The sequence below is a fragment of the Megalopta genalis genome, chromosome 2 (assembly GCF_051020955.1).
Source record: "Megalopta genalis isolate 19385.01 chromosome 2, iyMegGena1_principal, whole genome shotgun sequence".
In the NCBI taxonomy this organism is placed as follows: Eukaryota; Metazoa; Arthropoda; class Insecta; order Hymenoptera; family Halictidae; genus Megalopta; species Megalopta genalis.
In genome coordinates this window covers 37,807,237-37,830,167 of record NC_135014.1, presented here as the reverse complement: position 1 = coordinate 37,830,167, position 22,931 = coordinate 37,807,237, and the positions used below count along the sequence as shown (strand labels likewise).

Genomic DNA, 22,931 nt, shown 5'->3' with positions numbered 1-22,931 from the left:
GCGTACCGAGCGGCCGTTTCATTCAGTATACCTACGACTGCCGGTGAGACGGGTATCTCGATCCGCGGACGACTTTCGCATAGGTGCACACTTTCGTGTACACCTGGCCGTGCAGTGCGCGCAGACCGCCTTTTCCCGTCGTTCCCACGGAATTTCGGACCAAGACACAGAGAGTGACCTTGCTCCGGTAAACGCTCCAAGGGATTTTACGATATAACCAGTAAGATTCCTTACATTTTATCATTTCGATCTCCCACACGGCCGACTTTCCAACGAGTTCGCCAACGTCGTTGTCCCACCTAGCTGCGAGAGATTCTACGTAAATCGTTTTAGATCGTTCTCGTGAAATCGTACATTTCGAGGGACCGCTTTCTTCGCTCTGCGACAACGTTTCCATTCCTCCGAGGTGCCTTTGTCCGTTTCGTTCGTCGTTTCTCGCGGCTGCGGACGTTTTGGTTGAATTGTTGTCGCTGTTCCCGAGGGACCGCTTTCGTTCGTAAATGATACCTTGCAGGGATCATTTGCAGTTTGCTGGATTTTTTTTTTTCGGTTGAGAGGGAACTTCGCTCTCTATTCGTATGGTTCCGTCTGGAATTCGTTGTATCGCCTGGCTGCAACAAGTTTTCGATGAGTCGTTGCAACTGTGACGGAAGAAGCACCGTGTTCGAAACGCGTCGATAACGACGGGATTGTTGGGATTCGTTTGCGGTCAACGATTTTCCCGCGACACGTTTTAGTTTCACTCTTATTTGGCCGGGGTTTAAGGTTTCCATCGGGTTATGCAAGAAAGTCGAACTCCCAAGAAAGTCGAACTCCCTGCTTTCATGCTCGTAGTTGTTTGTGAAATGGTAACTTTTCCCCGGTGGTATTTGGTAAACTGCCGACCAGTTTCCTTGTTCGTCTATTCGCCGGTAACGTTCGCGGTATTTCCTGATGCCTAAGGGAAATAGTCGCTGGGAGCTTGAATCGATTGGTTTCGTCCTATTTACCGATTTCCGATTAATGGGACGAGATCGAATAAATTCGCGCGATGTTGAGAATAATATATGTAAAAACGAAACGACACCGGAATATCGCGTCTTCTTCGTTCGGCACACCGTAGAGGAAGACTTGCGAAGTGCTCGCAAATTGAATTCGCGTATTAATGCCACGAGCCCGAGCATGCGCAGAGCTAGCCCAAATCGGAACTTAACGGGCTGGAATCGATATAAGCGACTATTTTCAAAATTTTACGGAACATAAAAACCGGCTGTTTTATATTAGCATCTAAAAGTAACAATAAGACATTTTTTCTGATTTTGTACAAGTGTTATTGCAACATTTGCGGTAAGTAACATATAAATTCAATAAATAACTCATAAATGTATCTTCACGACGTGAATAATCGTAAGTTAAAAAATTAGTGACTCGTCATTTTAACGGGTTCCATAAATCTAGTGTTAAAACCATCGAAACATTTGATAATAATATTAACAGCTACATGAGAATATTCGCAAGTAAAAGTTTCCTATCAAAGTATTGCATTTAATTGTTACTACTTGAACGGTGCACTTTCATTCTTAATTATATTGAATCATCTAGTTATCGAAAGGCAACCTTTATGTATTTTTCATTTAATTTATAGACTACGGAGCGTTCTAGTTAGAAAAAACATCTGATATCTCTTGTTATTCCAAGGAGAAATTCTTGAAGACTCAAGTCGGTCTTTACGAGCGATGCCTTGAACGATGAAATTGATTCTATTTTTTGTTAACTCGTTTCCGAGCCGATCGTGTCCAATCTGTTTCCTCCGCGGAAATTAAAGTCTAGACGCGTCCAAACTTTTATAAAACATCGTGGCCCACTCGGATGCGTCTCGAACGGCTCGGGAAGTGGTCCTCGGATTTCACATCGAGCCTCCCTCGATCGATCCTCGAGAAAGTGTCCGCCAAAATCGGTGCCGATGCGCGACACTCATTTGAAAGATAACGCCCAAATATTCCCGAAGAAGCGAGAGAGAACCGAGGAGAACTGCGAGAACACGTTCCATAATTGGCGTCGGTAGCCGGCGAACGTTAAAGCGCCATTTGATAGCGACGATTTCGCAATCGGCGAACGATCATCGCTGCTACTTTGTTAGAGGATCGATGGAATTAATCGTCTCCAATCACTGCTTATCGACGTGCGAGCAAATCTCCGTGAAACTTCGCTATTAAAATATCTTTAACAATGAAACCGCTTCCACAGACGTTTAAAACTTGCGGTAAGAAACGTTCGAGTAAGTTTTCGAAGCATACAAAATTCAGATCAACGAAATACGGTAATGTCTCCCTAACTGACGCTCGGATTGTGCACAAAAATGGACAATTTGGGAAGAGGAGATACGATTGTTCGAACCTTGCAGCTCATTTTTGCAGCTGTTGACAATTCGTAACTATAAAAATGAACCGCAAGGATCGAATAATCATATCGGAGTGTCAATTAGGGAGACATTACTGTAGCTCGTTCAGCCTTGAGTTGTACTTGCAGCTGACAAAGCGCTTCGCCACTGTCCAAAACAACAATTAGCAAGAGCCCAGACACGCGAAAAACAAGTTCTCGCGGGGCCCGATAAACAGCGAACGGAAAAATGGAGAACAGCGAATTTGTCGTTTGCTGTCTCCGTATTTCGCATTTGCGGGCGAAGTGTTGCGGCGTGTTAAACGTTCGCAAGAACGATCGTAGCCCGGACTGCAACCGAATTACGAATTTACCAGCGGTACGTGTACCGCCGTGATCTCTCGACGTTCGAGAAGATCGATTCGCCAAGGACACGGCAGGTTAGAGCGCAGTGAAAGTCAATCAATTTAGCCATAGCCTGCGAAGTTGTAGAGTCCACGTTCCAGAAACAGTGGGCCGCGTCGGCCGCGTCTGCTGCGTCGGTTGCAGAAGTCTGTCGGCATCATCGAATGTTCACGCAAAATTTTGTCAACAGGAACGGAAAGACAGCGCATTTACTCGATTAAGCGATGTTTAACGATCGGGATGGCTGAGCGGAGCCGAGCGGAGAACGAAAATGCCCGTAATTATCTTAGATCGCTCGTGAATCTGACGGGTCGTGTCCAGAGTCATGGACAATTACCGGTGGCAATTTTCATGTCGCGCGAGCTCACTCGTGTCCGAAGACACTGTTTAACGTGTCACGGTGTTTTCCGTTCGCTCTGCTAGCCGCCGGTACCATAACTTCCGAGCTGCGACGAAAAACGCGGCAGCTTCTCGTCGAATCACAAATTCGAATCAAAATTCGATCGATCTTCGCATTTCGCGACTCCGCGAGCGTTTTTGAAAATTCAGACACAGCTTTTAGTTCTCCGGAGCTCTTGAGAAATGTGGAACTCGCGAAACAACTGTTAGCGGTTGTTAGAATACAATTTTATCGTTTCGCGATACTTGGAATGTTTAGAAACATTGTAGAACACAATTTTTTTATTAGAACCACTTATTTCTGGGGGGAATTAATTTCTATAACGTATAATAGATAAATTAATCTAGTACGACTTTATTTAAATATTTTATTTAAACTTTTATATAAAATTGATAGCAGGAGGAGAAATTGCTAAGTAAAAAATATTTACTAAAATCGCTCATTAAAGTTATCTATTTTCCTCCTGCGATTCCAATATCACCGCAATTATTAATGTTTCGCTAATTGCGAAAGTGATCCGGCGCTGAGCAAATAAAGATACCGAATCGTTGTTTTCGCTTCATATTTCTCTTCGCTTTCTTTCTCTCGAGTATTTGCTATTTTTCCATTCGCAGAACACGATTCTCGTTTTTTCCAAACGATGTTTACACAATTCATCTTCTTCCTCCGATCTGCATGCAACAGTTCCACGTTAAAAAAACTCGTCCGTTTTCCGCGTAATCATTGTCGCACAGTTCTTTCGAAATTACCGACATCTGAAGTGACGTGATTATTTAGTTTGCGGAGATGGAAATGATCGGCGCGGTTCGATCTGCGTTCGACACAGTTATTGGTAAAAAATAACTTTCTAATCGCTGGCATTAGCCTGAAGAGCCCTCGGCAAATCGTTATTTTCATACGTTTAGTCTGTGAAAATTTATAATATATGAACTTCTTTCGCGGAGTAAATCTTTTTGTGCTCGCAACAAACCATGAATTGTTGCAAATGCGTGAGGAGAATCTAGTCCTCGTAAATGCAAACGTATCCGTTGTTCTTCAGTTCGAAATGACCCAAAGACTTTCACGTTAGGACATTTGACGAAGACGCGTCGTTTTAGCAGCAATTAATCGCGCACGCTTTGTTGTTTGCACTTTTCACTATTCTCGAAATCAATCGGCTCTAATCTCCGATCGAAAGATGATTCGCGCACGCAACGTTTTTTGTACTTTAAACGTTCTTCAAATAAGTGGTCCCCTTTTCTAGATTTTCCACGATTTCGTGGATCCACGCGATTTATCGTCGTCCGCGTTCGACCGTCGCGAATCCCGTTGACAATGGCGAAGCCGAATGCAGAGCCGGAAATTGATTGCGCCTGGAGTTCTTCGGCTGAAAATTGAAAGTGAATTTCGCGTCTCATTAGAAAGCGAATTGCCCGCCGATGAGATATTCGCGGTTCGTTCGAAACGCGTAACGCCGGGACGCCGTGCCGCGCCGCGCCGCGCCGGGAAAATTACACTGTTACGATACACATATATGTTAATGGGCCCCGTTTCCCTCTCACTCTCTTCCTACCCGTCATCCTTCCTCGGACTTACAGAGAATTTTACCGGATCAATCGTGTCACGGCACAGGCAACAGCCTAGCCAATTCCATGCCAAAAACAACTATTTATTCAGGGGGGAAAAAAAACCTCTTAGCAAGTCGTACATAAATTGTTAGATAAATGCCTATTTTCCTTCAGAGATGACCACTTTATCACGTTTTTTCGAGGTATGATTATGTGGTTATCTTCGTTCATTTTAACGGGCGATTAATAAAAACGAGACGTCGCGATGCTTCTTTCGCAGAACAACAACTGCGAGAACGTGTTCGATGAAATTATCGTGTGACATTAAAATATCAGATTCAATTTGAACGAAGTTGATTGTATGGAAAATTAATCTTTTTATACTGATCTAGCAAGTAAATGTTTATCGGAATAATTTATTGATTCTAATTAACATTCTCGACGGAATTGTTTATTTTCTGAAACCGATATCCTTTTCTCGTAAGTCCTTTTTGGAAATGCTCGAGGATCTCTCACGATTGTCCACTTCTTACCTAGAGAAGAAAGTGATACGAAATTCGGAGAAAGCGTACACTAGTTTCTACGGCAACCATGATCAGTCACGCGAGTTAAAGGAGATTAACGATTCTATAAATTCGCGGATAAGCGAACATTTTCACCGATATCGAGCCGATCGATAACGGGCTCAAGTGGTCGTTATGCCGGATTGATAAAAATTATGCAATTGCCGCGAACCGATCGAGACGAGATCGCACCGTCTCATCGATCCGTTTCGCAGTGTTCTAGATCCGGGACGATTTCTGTGCGAAATAATCGATCAGGCTGAAGGTGCAGTTTAGCGCTGGATAATCGTTGAACGGAAATTAATTACAAATACGCTGTAAGCTGTAAGCGAGCCGTTGCCGCATTAATGTCAAGAAACTTGAAAAACTATTTGAATTCGAATAGACTGTGACGATAATTGACGCCTAAGAAAATCTCATAACAGCCTAATTCATTCCGGATCATCAAATCCTTATTTAATTGGAAATGTTTCTGAATTCTAATTGAATACTCAACCAGTCACCCAGTTGTTTAGAAAAGCTAGAATCAGGTATACACTTCGTATGCATACATTTAAAATCTTATTAGACGGTAAATAAAGTTAAGCGTTCACGCAGACGTTAAGTGTCTCACCGAGGAATTCAAGTATTTGCCAATCTGTTTTCCATTAATTGTCATCTTGAGTCACGAATGCTCATAAACATGCTCGGCGCAATTATCGTTTATAGTCTGCGCTACGTAATACATCTGTAAACATCTATTAAAAAATACCGACCAAGTTTTGGTGTAGAAATGATTTAAATTCTCGGACGATCAATCGAATGAAATAGATTTTTATGAAACGTCACTTGGTCGAATATTTCCGCATTTATGGTATGAAAATAATTTCTATCGTCGGCCCATCTTTTTCAATTCTCTCTTTTTCGCTGGAAGCGCAATGTATTAAACATTTGGGTGGAAAATCAGTTTTTCCCGCGAGGTGACAGAATAGAAAATCACGTGCATAGATCTGTTCGAAGACTAGCATGTCGAGGGACTGAATTGTTCTACTTTTTTGAAAACCATAGAATAAGAGGATAACTAAATTTGAAAATTCCCTCTGTGAGAATGAGAATCTGTGGCAAGATGAGATAAGATTAAAGCGAAGTGCGGTCGACACTTTTTCCGAAGCGATGGGAAACTGTATCAATGAAGTGTCAATTGATCGATTAAATGGTCCTTTCTTCCAGACGACCGGAAGTCGACGCCGAAAATCCGTGCCAGCCTGGACCGGAAGTCCAGCGGTCCTCATCCCGTTGGATCATCGAGCTATGAACATCGATCTACGGGCCTGAAAAGGATCGTCGACGAGAAACGGGAAGATAAAAAAGCGAAGATAGAATCACGATTCCAGCGGAAACGAGCCCGAAATCCTGGAGACCATGACTTTCCTGCGAGCCGTGCGCGATGTGATCGCTTTCTTGATCCTGACGGTGATCGCGATCGTCGAGAGCATTGTGAAAGCGTGCATCCCCACGAAGTACAAGATGAAGAGCATCGACGGCGAGATCGCACTTGTGACCGGCGGCGGGGGCGGCTTGGGAAGACTGATTGCACTTAGGCTTGCCAACTTGGGCGCCACCGTTGTCATCTGGGACGTTAACAAAGCAGGTCAGAGAACCACGCCTGTATTAACTATATCAAAATATTCATTTATCCAGGATCAAATATCTGCGGCGAAATTGTTCATTGTGTCCATGAAATCGATGTTGGAGCATTAAATTCAAACAATTTCATTCGAAATTGAATTGAAACGATTCGATTCGAAATTGAATCGAAACGGTCCGATTGTAAATTGAATTGAAACGATCCGATTGTAAATTGAATTGATACAATCTGATTGAACATCGAATTGATACGATTTGTTCCGCGACTGAATTGTAACAATTTGATCTAGAATTTAATTGAAACGAATCATTTATTTGAATCATTCAAAATTGTCTTGAAACGATTTCATCGAAAACTGACGTGAAACGATTTCGAATAAAATTGAATTCAAAATCAAATTAAAGCGATTTAGCTACGCCGACTTGAATCTTTAAGGAAAACATCGCGGAATCGTACTAATGAACGATAATGCGAACGAAAAACGCTATATGTACCTTGACGTCAATGAACAGGCTCTGGAAGAGACTAATAATTATCCGATGACAAACATTTCAAGGAACCAAGTCGTGTCTCGGAAATCTAAAGCCAGCATCGAGAACTAGTTTCTATCGTTGTCAATCAAGTTATTATTTCGGATCGAGAAGGCTCAAAAGTGAACGGTTACGCGTGGCCAGCGAATTCTGCGCATTGCACGATCTCGGGGCTCGATCCGAGGCTAATAAATACGTGGTTTGCCATTAAGTGGGTGTAGCAATTCTGTCGGATTGGCGGAACAGAATTTTGCGTCATTCCACGGCTGTGTACAGCCGAGCGATAGTTGCCTCCGAAACGATCGCTGGAGCTCCACCTTAGCTCGCATAATCGGACAGGATAATTGCAGAATGGCCAAACAAGCCGCGAATTTACTCGGCCGTAATGTCGGTGTTATGTTACGGTACGTGATCCAGAGTAGGCGTCCACGTTGCAGCATTCGGTGCTTCCGTCTCTCGGGGTTATTAATTACTAATTCGACGACGCAATTCGCGCGGATGCGACGCGGCTCGCCGCGAGCGAGAAACGAGTACGCGGATCGAGGAAACGCGCGAGGAAAACGAAACAGGCGAGCGGACTTTCGATTTCTATTTGAAACGAGAAATTACTCTGGAGGGGTTGAACGTCTAATTATCCAGCAATTAACGTTGCGTACAACCTTTTCACGCGATACGTCAATCTTCTTTGTCGCTAAATGAAGCGGTTGACCGTGATTGAAATTGTTTACAAGAAGGAGGATAACTTTGATATTTAAAAATCGAATGGTTCAAGGATCGACTCCTGCGAATTGGAAGTCGAAACAGGTCTCGAATGACCATGAATATTGGACGATCATCAATCGCGCCGGGTCCGCGCGATGTTTCACGCACGCAATTATTCCAGCGTGTTCTTGTGTGTTCGTGTTCTTGTCGTGCCTCGACCACGATACGATCGAAAATTCTCCATACTTCAGTTGGACGATGCCGAGCTTTGTTCGATCGTTCTTCCTTATTTAAAAGTATGATTTCTGATATGAAGATCAGAAATATGATAACGATTTTCCGGAATTTCCGGTTTTTCTGCAATTACAACTATCGGTGCAAAAATGGTAAACAATCCTCAACAGATGCGGTTATCGGCGTAGTTGTGGTTGTCGCGTCGTTCACGAATCGACCAATTTTTCAGTTTCGCTCGCTAGAAATTTCTGTCCGCTTCGTGACTCAACCAGGAAACTCGATAATTAAGCCGATCCGGTCAGCGAACCAGATCAACGCCGCCGCGTCTACGAAATTGGAAAATATTTAGCCGCGTACCAGTTCCTAATCGAATCAGTTTCACGATCGACACGACAACGGTGCCCGCGGGCTTCTGGCTGGTTGCTCGAACTTCGCCTTAAACGGATTAGCGCAGTTATCGCGTCAGAAGGTTTCCTGTTTTATGTAACGACCGCGGTTGCGGTTCGTTGTCAACCACGATCGAGCGTTGTTTTTTATTTCCGTTTTTCCGAGAAAACCATATTCGTTACACTGGACGCGAATATTTTTTGTGCACGCTTGAATTCGATTACACAAATGAAGTTCTTTTGTTAATTGAACGATCGCCTACGGCGAAAGTGAGATAATGATGCAGTAATTTCTCGCTAACTCGCGCTCAGATTGCGCACAAAAATGGACAATTTTGGAAGAGAAGATACGATTATTCGAGCCTTGCGTCTCGTTTTTATAGTTGTCGGCAATCGGTAACTATAAAATAATCGAATAATCGTATCTCCTCTTTCCAAATTGTCCATTTTTGTGCACAATCTGAACGAATTAGGCAGGAATTACTGTATTATTAATTTTTGCTGATAGCTCCTATGTCAATGAAAATCCACTGGCTAATAATTACACGTTCAAACTGTTCTGAAATTGTAAGTTGTTTATAAACTACATCAGTATATACTCGACTCGCAAATGTTTGCATAGATCGATATGGCGATAATACTAATCATAAGTGTATAATACGATCTTGTTAATTATACATTTATCGCCTCGAATAATTGCCTAGATCCTTGGCGTTTCATTGGCTTGCGACCGTATTTCCTCCAATCGACGGCGCAGTCTGATGCAGCACGAGCTTAGAATTCAAGTAGAACCCGCATTCATCTTTCGCCATTTGCTGCCATCGAACGATGATGTCTCAGGCCCAGCGAAGTGGCCGCGTGTAAATAGTTTCTGTATTTGATGGAGATTCGCTTCGCATACTAATCGAGAAGAGCTCGAGTGCTCGTGGGCGGCCTCTCGATAAGCGTCTCGTGCCGCGCCGCGCGGCTGACCGGCCTTTCGTCGAATCACCATGTTCATGACCTTCGCTACCGGGAAATAATATAATACTTTTGATGATCGACCTTCGAGCCACACCACCTGCATCTCGGCAATGGTTTCACAGTGATTCCGCAGGCGCTATGCACCGAGTCGATTGGCCGATAGTGCATGCTCGTACAAATTATTTGCATCGTCGTAACAAGCTGGAAATGCGAGTCGCTTAGTTTCTAATTACGAGAAACTTTCTACCGTAACACTAAGCTCAAAATCGTTGCTGCGAGCTGATTTCTTAGAGGACGTGGCCCGGTTAATACGCTGGATAGATAAGTCCGCGAATTATTTATGCGAATTATTAGGCAAACAAACGATCTCGTTTCTTCCCGAAAGAACAATGGCGGCGGCGAAGATCGAGGTTCTCCTACTCGTAGCAACTAAAAGAGCAATCATCTACCAATGCAATGGCATTCGTATGCAACGTGGACGAATTGAACATTGTTGAGGTCGTCATTCATTTCATGTACCACTGTAGACTTTGACGAGTCTAACTTGTCAAGAGATGTTTTCGGCGGACTCCCCAAATACTGCGGCATTTTATAAAAGTAGTAAAATCTAAGATTTTATAGCGTGTAATCTTCTAAAAATGAATCTCATCATTTTTTATATGTTTAATATTGATAATTTATGGCATACAAGTAGCAACAATCGCAGTTTTAATACATTTATTGACTTTCGATATTCGGAAGCTTATAAAAATGTCGAGTCTTATGAAATACTCGTAATGCAACTGTGAACGCTGATTCGAAAGGCATTTATATCAAGGTAATTAATAATAAACTATTCATTTTAGCGTTATTTTTAGATAAAGCAATCATTAGTTTGATAAAAAATCGACACACACTGTCACCATCATTTATCCTCAAATATTATTTACTAACACAGTATTTGGCGCATAGTTCTTTTATTATGTGTGTACATTACTGAACTGCGTACCTTAACCTATACAGTACAGTTCTCGATGGGCCAGTGCGAAGACGCTTGATCGTAGAGTACCTATATATATACCTAATTTGTAAAGTGCTACAGTGAGAATATCTTGATCCTAGGAATTATAGCTGTGTGTGTACATTTAAAAGAAAATGGGTTATGCCACTTTGACACGCAGTAATCAGAACGTCCGCAGTATTTGGTTCGCAGTAATAGATACATAAACGTAATAATATATGCACACGTATGGTTTCTTTACATTATGCTTTTTAATGAAATTTGCCCTTTCAGAGATGCAATATTTCGAAAAAAGTAAATATTCAAGTTAAAGAATAATAGATATAGCTCGAGTTGTCAATTTATTGGCGTAAAAGGCCTTATTTTCTCCGTCAAAGTTCGCTTTCATTGAAAAACAGCAATAATACCTACACTTACCTATATTATCAGATTACTCAGTTGCTTCGCTCTGAGTCTCAATGTTCAATAACAAAGTTGCATCCATAAATCAGTCATTCAAATTTCAAAATAAAACAATCTCTTTCATATTAAATAGCATTTTTCTGACGCATCAAACTCCGTTTTATTTGTATACCAAGGGGGTAAGAACATAATCTGAAATCGACGAAGATCGAAGGATCTAGATCAAAGGACACTGGGGGGGGGGGCGTGCCGGAATCGTAAGATTCGCCGTATTTCAAACGGTCGAGGCGAACGATTACGTCGGCGAGGTAATGCCGAGGTGTTGAGCAACGAGGCGTATGGTAACAAATCCGGTAAAAATCGCCGTCAGATTAATTGCTGCACGAAGGGAAGACGTTTCGGGTTCACGGGCAAAGGAAGCACCGCCGCGGAATGAATTTTAAGTGGCCAGTCGACGGTCGCAGCCGGAATAGCGATTGAATACGGCTGCACCGCCGACGAGAGCATTAGTATAGTTTATTGTTTGCAATCGGAACACGCGTCGTCGCCGAAAACGAGAAGGTATATAGCAAGCGATCCGGTGTTTATCTCGTAATTGGGACACCTACTTGCTCGGCAACTTGCCCCGTGAACTTGTGACGCAAGATTTCGGGACACTGTGGCGGTCCATTAAGTGGATTTCGTTAGACCAGGATTTCTCTTTGTTTCGGCAACAGGTCCCATAAATGAGATTTATTGCAACTGGCCCTTTTCAGAGAATACCTCGAATTGTTAATCGCAACAGCGACGAATTAGACATATTTACAACCAACATCACAAAATTCAAAACGAGTTTGCATAAACCGTTCGTCTAAAACGCCGAATCGCAGATTCTGTATTAATATTAATATTATTCATTTATTGTAAAAATGGGTATAGAGTTACATTTAATCTAATTCAATTTATATATATTTTATTTATATTCAGTTTAATTTGTATACATATTTATATTTATAATTTATATATATATATACATATATATAAAATATATATTTTATTTATTCATAAATTATAAATAAAATTAATAAATGTAAATAAAAATATAAAAAAGAAATTAATAAATAAATAAATATGTATAAAATTTAAATATAAATAAATATAATATATAATAATATATATAATATATATAAATTATAAATATAAATAAAAATTAAATTAAATATAAATAAAACATATATATAAATTGAATTAGATTAAATGTAACTCTAACTAAACACGAAGAAGAATATTACCGCAAATTAGACGGCAGTTACCAAAATCTCACACCGCGCGCTATGATCCAGAACAACCACATCGAATCTAGATCGAAGGCGAGCAAGTTGCGTGTCGTATGCTTGTTTGATCTCGCCTTAATTGCACCGAACAGTTCGCGCGGCTGCTAAGCTGCTAAACAGCTTTATCTAGTTCCCCTATATCATTTGATATAATGCAAATTGAATGATGTTGTCGAACAATGTAATTACGTTCAATGAGCATGCAAGTTTTCTTCTAGACTCGGCTCAGACGATTCGAAATTCGATCAACTACCGATTATTCCATCTAGAAGTACGATAGTCGACTCGGCGGACAAAACCGGCGTAGTTCGGAGAACAACGCGAAGATTGGAAGACCGGTGAGCAAGAAGTTTCACTCGTTTTGCAACCTTCACGTGGTCGGCCGCGTATTCAAGGACGCGAGCAAGTAGATCTGCTCGATCGTCCTAGTAAACTGGTTGACGCTTACGGGTAAAAAACGTAATTTGGTGCGGGCCGTTCCGGCGTCGGGTCTCGTCGTGTCTCGTTTCGGTGGGTTCGCGACGCGCATAAATTCTTCTCTTTTCTGGTCTGGGCCAGCTGTCACCGATCGATGAAACATTTTTATCTGTCCCATAAGTTCGTCGTAAACCAGCTGCCGGTTTTACCTTTCACGAAAGTTATTAATAGACTGCCGAAATTCTTTGGGCTCGTCGACACCATTAAATCTTGAGCCTTGAACGGTCGAAAAGTCGCCGACATTTCGTGGTACTTCACGCAAGAAGATGTCTGCTGGCCGCCTATCAGAGTGTGACATACTACTCTCGAACTATTTCGTGTCTTGTAAAATGATAAATTGAACAAAATACCAGCCAGAGATAGTTACGAATTAGGATCTCTATGTACCGATTAGTAAAAAATTAATTACTCGCAACGATGCTTGGAAATGTTTATATTTATTTGGCCGTGCGTTGCGATGTAGTGAAACACGACGGAATAATAGCCCGGCCACGACAAAGACCTAAGATCATGTTTCCCGAGGGGCCAGCGGAAGAATTGTTGGCGAGCTTTCATCGAGCTGGGACGCGAAGAATTGCCCGACAAAAGGCCAGAAACGAGCGGATTCCAGGTCGTCCGTCAGTCCACCTGTTGCTGCGAGCGATTAATATCCTCCTTCTCGTACCTGGTCTAGAGAGGTCGAGGCAATTCAGCTTGCCGTTCGCTCGTGACATTTCGCCGTAACAACTCGAACCCGAGCGTCGATCATCCGACAGACGGTTTTCGCGGCCGCGCACACTTTTATGTAGAAAGTCGTAAGCCCAGCGAGCGGCTGTTTCGCTTCTTGGCCAAGTGGTACGTGTGCTCACGTAGAATATGAAAAATGTAATTGCGAAAACACAGTATATGTATCCTGTTTGGCCGCCCCGCATTCGTGTCCCATCCATGTTCTGGGAGCAGCCGTGACCGGACCCCGAACGATTTTATTTTTCTCGCGTGATTTTCCTCTCGGCGCATTTGCATAAAAGTCGGACGCAAACAGCGCAATTAACAGCAATTGTTTACTTGCCACCGCTATTGATGTTTTCATCTCGCAGTATTATCTTCTCAATCTCAACGCTAAAAACTGGATCTGCACGAGGAAGCTAAAAAGTTATACGTGTAGACATCTCCAAGAGTTTAAATAGAGGTTCCTCCCAGAAACTTCCAATATTTCCCCGGTGGAATTCGTTTACGCGATTGAGGAAATTCCTGGCGATAAAATGAGTGTAGTCTGATCACGTGATGTACAGGGTGGGTCACCAAATATTGCTATCTAGACTTACGTCATTATTATTACGCGAGGCCAAGAAACCTTTCAAATAAAGTTGAATGGTTTCGAGAGTGGCACATTCTGATGATATTAGTTTTTTGGACTTGTCGAAGACATATAAAGATCGTCAACGTTTTTTTTTAAACGGAATCATATATTTTTTATTACATCGGTTGATGCATCTTAATATTTCTTACAAAAAAGTAATAAGCTATTTACGTTAAAAAATCATCAGTTTAGAAGATATTTTAATTTTAATGTTGTTAGGAAATCACGACTCATTCGTTAATGTTGTAATGATTTTATTTACAGGAAAGGTTCAATGTGACAACCATTTACGTCACGACATTTTCTGAATCAATAGATTAATGATTCACTCACGTTATGTAATGGATCTGGTGTTATTTTATTACACTCAGTGATGATGCGATCTCTCATATTGATCATTGCAGTCGGAGGCTCAGCGTACACCTTACTTTTTTAAATAGAAAAAGTCGGGGGACTTTAGACCAGGTGATCTTACTGGAAAATAAATGAGATCACCTCGTCCTATCCAACGATTTGGGAAGATTCGATTTAATGCATCCTTCGCTATTCTTGCATAATGGGCAGGACAACCATCCGGTTTTATCCACATTATTTGTCGTGTATGCAATGGTAAATCATGTAAAAATGCCCATAGAGTATTTGTCAAAAAATGTGCATATTTTGGTCCGGTCAGTGATCCTTCGATAAAGTATGGTTATTATATTATATGTTTACAGTCCATCGATGTTGATTATCGATATGTCTGACGTTAAAATTAAAATATCTCCTGATCTAATGACTTCTTAACATAAATAGGTTAATACTTTTTTGTAAAGAATATTAAGATGCATCAATCGATGTGATAAAAAATATATGATTCCATTTAAGAAAACGTTAATGATCTTCATATGTCTTCTACAGGACCACCTACCAGAAAACTAGTATCATCGGAATGTGCCCCTCTCGAAACCATTGAATTTTATCTGAAACGTTTTTCGCCGCGCGTAATAATAACGACGTAAATCTAGATTGCAATATTTGGTGATCCACCCTGTATACTACAGAACAGCGACCATAGAGGATTCCTGTGATGTTTTTAATGGTGGAGAGGATCAGGGGACGCGTAACGAGCGACTCATCTCGTTTGCATATTACGTGGAATTATGAAACGAGTTCGCGACGAGTCCTGCAAATAAAAGTGCGAAATTGTTTATCGCGTCGTTACCATAGGATTTTATGCTTGGACGACTGGCTGCGGAATTCGGCCTAGCCATTGTAGCGTGACCACAAAAGACAGGTATAAGATATCCTGGCGATCGGATGATTCGGATGATCGTTTTATGATTCGATGCCACGGATTATACGATCGAGAATCTGTTTCGAAAGTTCATCGATCCCTGAGACATTGATCTTCCATCCTCGCTGATTCTCGATTCTATGGTCTGTGTTTCAGCCACGGAGGAAGCTGTGAAGCTCGTGCAAGCCGCCGGTGGAAGCTGCTACGGTTACGTCTGCGATCTCTGCGACCGGGAGGATGTTTACAAGAAAGCAGCGCTGGTCAGAGCGGAAGTGGGAAAGGTGAGGATTGTATAATCCGTCGGATACCTGAGCTTGCTCGGCAGCCTCTGGACGACGCGATCTTTAGCCATTCTGTCCCTCGGTAGCTCGACAAAGGAAAGTCCACGCCCGATTTGGTCCTGGATTAACATACTGGTAACCGGATTGCGGAAGTTCGAGCATTCGCAGCGTAGAAAAGTGTTCGAGAGTCGGTTAACGAACGAGCTTCGAGCAGCAAGCAGAGCTCCCATGCTCCAAAGCAACATGTTTATTCAAAGCTATTAACTCGTTTAAAAATGGCACAGACTCAAGAGCCTAATAATAATAGACCTCCGACAGGGAAAGTGTTAATGACCGTCTAAAAGGTCTGCAAAAGTTGAAGCGCTCGAATTTCTCTGTATTCCATTATTTGTGGCACGGTTATAACTAGTCGAAACTAGTCGACCGTGCTAGTTACTTGAGACAACAATCGAGAGTTCCGCTGGAAAACTACATTGCCAAGATGACGTTGCATCACGTTCGATCTCCCACTCGCAGACACTTTTCACGCCAGTCTTGTCGATATTTCGTAATCGAATAAAATAGTAGAAAACGTGTACAGTCCTTCCGGAAGTAAGTACTCCGGAGCAGACAAGTAAAAGATAATTGGAACGCGATTCGAAATATCCTCCGGAGATGACATTGAACTGCACACGTACGCTGCGTGTTACTTGCATTATCTCGCGCGATGTTCGTTGATTACATAAATTCCGATTCGGCGAGGTGAATTAGGGAATTTCTGGTTATTATCGTGAACACGTGTTGCGTCCGAGGCAGCTCCGGTGGACGAAATTATGAAACAACCGTCGGTTACGTCAGAGAACACGTTGCAGTATTTACACATACAAGCATGCACGCGTCGCCGTCGATCTGCTTCGGAGTCGGAGGCCCGAAAGAATTTCGCGCCTCTGCAACTTTTAATGGCGTTGCCCGATCGCCAATATTTCCCCGAAGTTTCTCGATCTTGTACTTTATCCGTCGTTCAACGCGGCGAAAGTGTTTCGTCACGAGGATCGAGGTAATTAATGGTATCCGGTCCGCGTGCTCGCGGACCTTTGCAGGTGACAATACTGATAAACAACGCCGGTGTGGTCAGCGGGACGAAATTTCTGGACACCCCGGACAAACTCATTATCCGCACCATGGACGTGAACGTGATGAGCCATTTCTGGGTACGTGCGCTTCTTCCGAGCAGTTTCTTTTCGAATAATCGTAAAACGTTGAATCTTCTGTGAAACTTCGAATCAACTTTGACGGATGAGCTCCGTGTTACACGGACGTTTCGTTTTTCTACGTTCACGGGAATTCACGATCGCATTGACCCTCGTTTTTTAAGTTCATTTTCACTGCATCAAGGTACAACTTGAAAGAATGCTTCGTTTCCTCGGCGTTTCACTTGTCATTTAATCGAAAAAAATGAAACGAACTTTCTATTGTATCCGATTTATCGATCGTTAAGCCTTCAAGCTCTTTTCGTCAAAGTTTGACGAAGCAGCTTGGCGGCGATCCAACAAAACGAGTACCGAAATTCCAGAGAAAATATTCCAGAACTTATATCGACACTTTTTAGCGAGACACATTTAGCCGCAATATATTGATAATATAAATGGAAAGATTGCTTCTCAGCTTGAGAAAAAAGTGGCTGTCAGAATGATCTGCGACGATCTGCGAAAACGATCGACGCCGAAATATTCGAAATGAAAGCGAAGCCCTTGGCGCGTTATGTCAAAAGATGCGACTGCTAACTTTTCTAAACAAGTTATTCGATTCTAGCGCAGCAACATGGCAGCGCCAGAATAGCTCTGGTGATTTCAATGCGTGGCGAGAGCAGCCTGATCGCGTTGGAAGCGTGAAAGCCTTTCGTATCCGCGATTTCCTCGTTTTGCACAACTCCGAGCTAGAAACCATTCGCATAAAGGTCTCGCGTGTGCGCCAGAGAGAGTGCATTCTGCTCTAGTAGCGACAGCAATTAATTCGAGGCTCGACCGAATGCCCTCGAGGACTCGATTATCGTGGACCTTGAGTAAACTTGAACCGCGGTAAAATCGTTTGCAATTTATCAACGACTCGTACCGTGCGGCAGCAAGATAAAACGACAGGTGACGAAATCGATTTTTGCGTAGGTAGTCCATGAAACGGGTGCACATATCTGACTATATACGCAACTTCGCGGACAACTATAGCCGCCGTAAAGTCTACCGATCGGAATCGGAACAGTTCGGAGTCACAGCTTACGACTTCGAACCTGATTGATTACGATTACGAGTCGTTCTCGACGTTTCAATCGATCTTTCGCCGAGGAAACATTTTTCACAAACAATTTCCAGATAGCAAGAAATTCTTGTACGCCACGGAGTTTACGGTTTATCGATTGCCTTTATCCAACGCCGATCCATATTTCAATATTTAAAAGAACATATCACGTACTTAGATGATATGTTTGAACTTCGAGCATTTTTTCAAGATGCGATAAACCGGAATCTCCTTAAACGTTTACATGGATTTAATGGCTATCTCTTTGCCTGCCTTGCCACGATTATTCAATATCATTTCATCGTCGTTTGTTCATGCTGCTCTGTAAAATAATCGTTTCGACATAACCGATGATGGTTCGAATAAGAATTTCGTTTCTATTCGAGCAGCTTATAATTCAAATTTGAGACAGGATACTGAAAAATTGCACGACGCCGATGTTACTATCATGTCCAACAATTGCGACGAATATTTTTATGAATCATTCGCTTTTACGAGGAACTTAATCGCTTCTTAGCGTTTCAGAACCGTGATAGGAAATTGTTCTCTGGAACAGGCGGTTTAGTGTTTCAAGAAAGAATGTTATCGCTATCTTAGCATGTTGGAGAACAAAGACACGTTCTCGCTCTTTGAAACGAACGTTTCGCAGCTCCAAGAAAAAAATGACGTCGCTGCCTTTGTATTTTAGAGCGAAAATAGGAGACAATTTGCTCGAAGAGCCGCGAAGAGGGGAACGTCGCTGCGGGCTCGTTGTTTAAAAATCGAAGTCGGAGGCAGGACGATGAGGAATTGCACGCGTGCGAATATCTTGCCACGGTAATTTCAGAGACAAGGAGTGAGAGGCATTCCTGTCCTCGCGTACCCTCTGTTTAGGACCGTTGCCGTGGGTCAGGTGAGAAAACCGGTCGGATAGATAGAGCCAGTGGGCCGTGCAGTTGCAGTATACTCGTGTCTCGGCAAGTTGCGACACCCACGAGAGAGGCCACACGCTTGCCAAACGTAGTTCCTCGATACGAAATGCCTACACCAGGCTGGCTCGGTGCTTTCGCGCAATACTAGAACGCCACGGAAAGCCAGAGCCGCGATGCAGCGAGCCGCCTCGCGGGTTTCTTAACCGTTCGCTGTTTTCGTTAATTGCTTCGCCAATAACCTCCTACAAAATGCGCGTTGCTGAAATATTCGAGAGAAACATACATACACACGAGGCACCTCCCGGGAATTGCCGGCGAAAGGAGCACACCTGCTGATATTAAAACGCAACCTCCTTCGCGAAAAGTCCCCCGACTAGATCGGCGTGTTCTGTTCCTCGATCTTCGCAACACCAATCCCGATGATTCGTTGACAACAAAAGCGAATTTCGTTCTCGAAAATTCAGAGCAAATTTTCATCTCGCTCGCAATTCTCTTTCCTAATTCGTTCGTACATTAGAAAATTGTGGAACGATCGTGGATACAATCTTCTCTTTGAATATTTAGAATTATATTTATATATTATATTATATGTATATATTATATTTATTATATATATTATATATATATATATTATATTTATATTTTATATATACATATATATTATATTTATATTATTGTATTTAATATTTAGAATTATTTTGGAAACTGTTTACACGATATTTATAAGCATATCGATGAGCAAAAACGATGAAAAATGTCGAGCAGAAATATCTCAAAAATTTGTTAATCAGAGAATGGTCGAAATTGAAACGCCGCTTCTTCCTCAAACAGCATTTCGCGATTTTTTGACTAGCCGTAATCTCGATATTTGCGTTTACATGCGGAAATAATTGCGACCATCGAGCAGAAAATAAAATGTCGTTGGCCAAAGAGGTCGAGGCCCGGAATTTTCGCGACACCCTCGTGCCCGGAGCGGCAACGTCGAATCTTCTGATATTTCCAAAGGAAATCGCAGCTCGCAGAAAGATTCTAACTGGATGTAGAGTGAAAGTGCACGCGTCCGGTGCTGAGGAGCATCGCCGATAGCGAATAGCGCTCGTCGACGCGCGGATTCAGAGCACGAACAACGAAAATTGTACCGCGTGGCGCGGCCGAGAATACCGATTTCGCGGTTACATCACACCGCCGGCATCGATTTAACGGTAATTGAGATGTCCGTGTGTTACGGTAACAACAAACAGGAAAAAGAAAGAAAGGACGAAAGAAATAGCCGCGATGGAAGAAAAATCGTTAGGAGGGACAAGGTCTGCCGGTGTTGCGCCGCGTTTGAAAACCGGCGATCACCTGAAACGTGTTTGCGCGCCCTGTAATCATTGCGAGGCCAATTAATAGCCGTCGAACGAATTTTATTCACTCCGTTTCCGTATTTATAAAATGCTGCCCCTTCATCGGCTTTGTTCACGAAAATGAAATTCGTTCATCGAAAGGTTCATCTAGGTTTTTAAAACCTAGTTACAAATTAGCGTGAACCGCACATATGTGTCCGACACATGCAACACTCAACGTGATAATCAGAAAAATAATCAGCAGTCGTAATCGACCGGTGAAACTCTGTCCGAGCGGCCATTCGGATTTCGCGCGTTGCCGATTTTACTTTCAAAAGTGAGAACTAGAAGAGGCTAGCCGAAAAAGTAGGTTAATTGGCGGGTAAAGGGATCGTCAACCGTATGGACCTCTTGCTGCATCCGAAGTCACGGTCGTTTCGAGATCCTGTCGTCCACTTTCCAATGTCCATTCCGAGCCGCAAAAACACGCTTTTGTGAAATCCGTCACGAGGCTCTCAGATTTGTCGCATGTTTTACTTCTGTACCCTCCCCTCACGTAACCCCTTATACTAAACCTCCAGAGATCTAGTATAGTTAGACAAGAATTCGTAGCAAATTGTTTAAGATCAATTAAGTGCCACAGGGATCACGGTTCTTTAGCACTTGCTGAATATTGAATCCGTTACGACGCAGGAAGCATTTTTTTATTCATTAAAATGCATCGTTTAAGGTTCGGATGTTTTTCGTAAAGACAATAATTGCAACGGAGACTCCAACAAAGATTAACGAAGCTTAAACATTGCAACCAATTCGATTAATCTCTGTTAACCCCGTATGGCAACGCTTGGGTCCATTTTTACCTAGCCCTTTTAACTTAGTTCACAATTTATGTTCATTAGTGACAAATATAGCTATAAATGAATAAATAAGAATACGGATTGTCCCAGGTAAAATCGAAGACAAGATAGACTGATCTAATCTAATTTCTTTTCCGTTCTTTAGACGACGAAGGCGTTTCTGCCGTCCATGATGGAGGACAACAAGGGCCACATAGTCAGCATAGCTAGCTTGGCTGGCCACGCGGGAGTGCCAACGTTGGTCGACTATTGTACCTCGAAATTTGCGGCAGTCGGATTCGAAGAGGCTTTGCACATGGAACTCGCGGTACCAATTCGGTTTCCTAATTACCATTTTAATCAAGTCTCGCGCACGGTTTTCCGTCTAACGTTCGCGCGTGATGGAACTTCCGCTGTTCACCGACCACATCGTTTTTTTTACATTCTGCTTGTTGTATCTTCTAGGCTGATGGCTATAAAATCAATACCACTGTCGTATGTCCATTTTTCATTCGTAGTACCGGCATGTTTGAGGACATTAAAACTAGGTATAAACAAATTTCTCTCACTGTCTATTAAATAGCTCTCATTAGTATCTCAGCGATAGTATCCGAGTCTAATGGACCTGTCTGTCGATGTTATTTAGATTTATGCGGAGACTTAGCCCCAATGAAGTGGCAGATCGAATTGTGCTGGCCATGAGGTGCAACGAAAAAATAGCTGTGGTGCCTGGCTACATCCAGTTTTTACTCGCTTTGAAATGGTAGATTCACTGTTCCAATTATATTATTAACATTCCCAAACTATGTTCGCCAAGAAAATCAAGTTTTACTTAAATAATTCTATTTTTGTTGTCGTTTTCAGGCTCTTTCCATGGTCCTGCGTAAGGATGCTCGTCCGAGGAATCGTCATCACCTGCCCATCCACCAAGTACAACAAGCCCAAAACAATACCGAAAAAGACGGAACCGATGGCCGAAGTGATAACGAAACTCCAAAACGGTACGAACATCCAGGATCAGTTGTCCAGACGCGTGGCCAGTTCCGAGAGGAAGCCATAACCGTCTCTGGACACAGTCACACGCCTAGAAATGCACCGAAATCGGATTCACTTGTTCGTAAAAATCGAACAATGGAATCCCAGAATACGATTCACGATACATTGATAACGCTCGTAGAATTCCGTGTCGCATTACAAGGCTGGTCACGCGTGTACATGTTAGGATTTTATAGTATTCGTTCCCCAGAGTCTGTCGTTGCGCAAAAAATGCTCGGAAACAGGTTCCCTTCCGGCGACGAACGCAGACAGAATTGTTTCGTATGTAACGTTCAGCGATCGACGAGCAGAATTTTTTTTTCGTGAAACGTAGGATCGAGTATAGGAGGAACTGTTGCTTTCCTTTTCGGCGTTAACAAAAGAAACGATGACGCGATTAGAGGAGTGAAAGCGTTGGACGCGGTTACTCGAGAACGTGTAAACACAGAATTCGCTCGTTTCGACGTTATTTAATTTGTAAGATGAGGAGAGTTACCTGTGGCAGGACCTTTCGGAGCTGGTCCGAGCAAAGGGGACCATTTTTACCAATAATCGGCGACGATGTGTGATACGTTAAACGTTCGTTGTTCTAGCTAGTAAGGGTAGACTAAGACTTTTCTATTTGTAATGACTAACCGACCGTTCGCAGAGGAACTACTGTAATTTATCTTGTGGATGTAGATGGTCGCGAGGCGATCGATTTGTCAAAACGAGAAATAAAACTGGAATTTTTACCGAACTGGAATTTTA

At 42.5% G+C, this 22,931-nt stretch overlaps 1 protein-coding gene across 2 annotated transcripts; it reads left to right on the top strand.

The window, feature by feature from the left end:
• Nucleotides 1–37: 37 nt before the first annotated feature.
• On the top strand, nt 38–22,920 carry LOC117225455 (estradiol 17-beta-dehydrogenase 11). 2 transcript variants are annotated; one of them, XM_033479031.2, is made up of 8 exons: nt 38–220; nt 6,483–6,903; nt 15,679–15,803; nt 16,883–16,993; nt 21,313–21,474; nt 21,612–21,694; nt 21,793–21,909; nt 22,011–22,920. In XM_033479031.2, exons 2-8 carry the CDS (start codon nt 6,675–6,677, stop codon nt 22,204–22,206), a joined length of 1,023 nt encoding a protein of 340 aa, XP_033334922.2. In that variant the 5' UTR covers nt 38–220; nt 6,483–6,674; the 3' UTR covers nt 22,207–22,920. The 2 variants fall into 2 exon arrangements, with proteins under 2 accessions (XP_033334922.2, XP_076375418.1); XM_076519303.1 differs by having other exon boundaries at nt 45–187.
• The last annotated feature ends 11 nt before the right edge of the window (nt 22,921–22,931 follow it).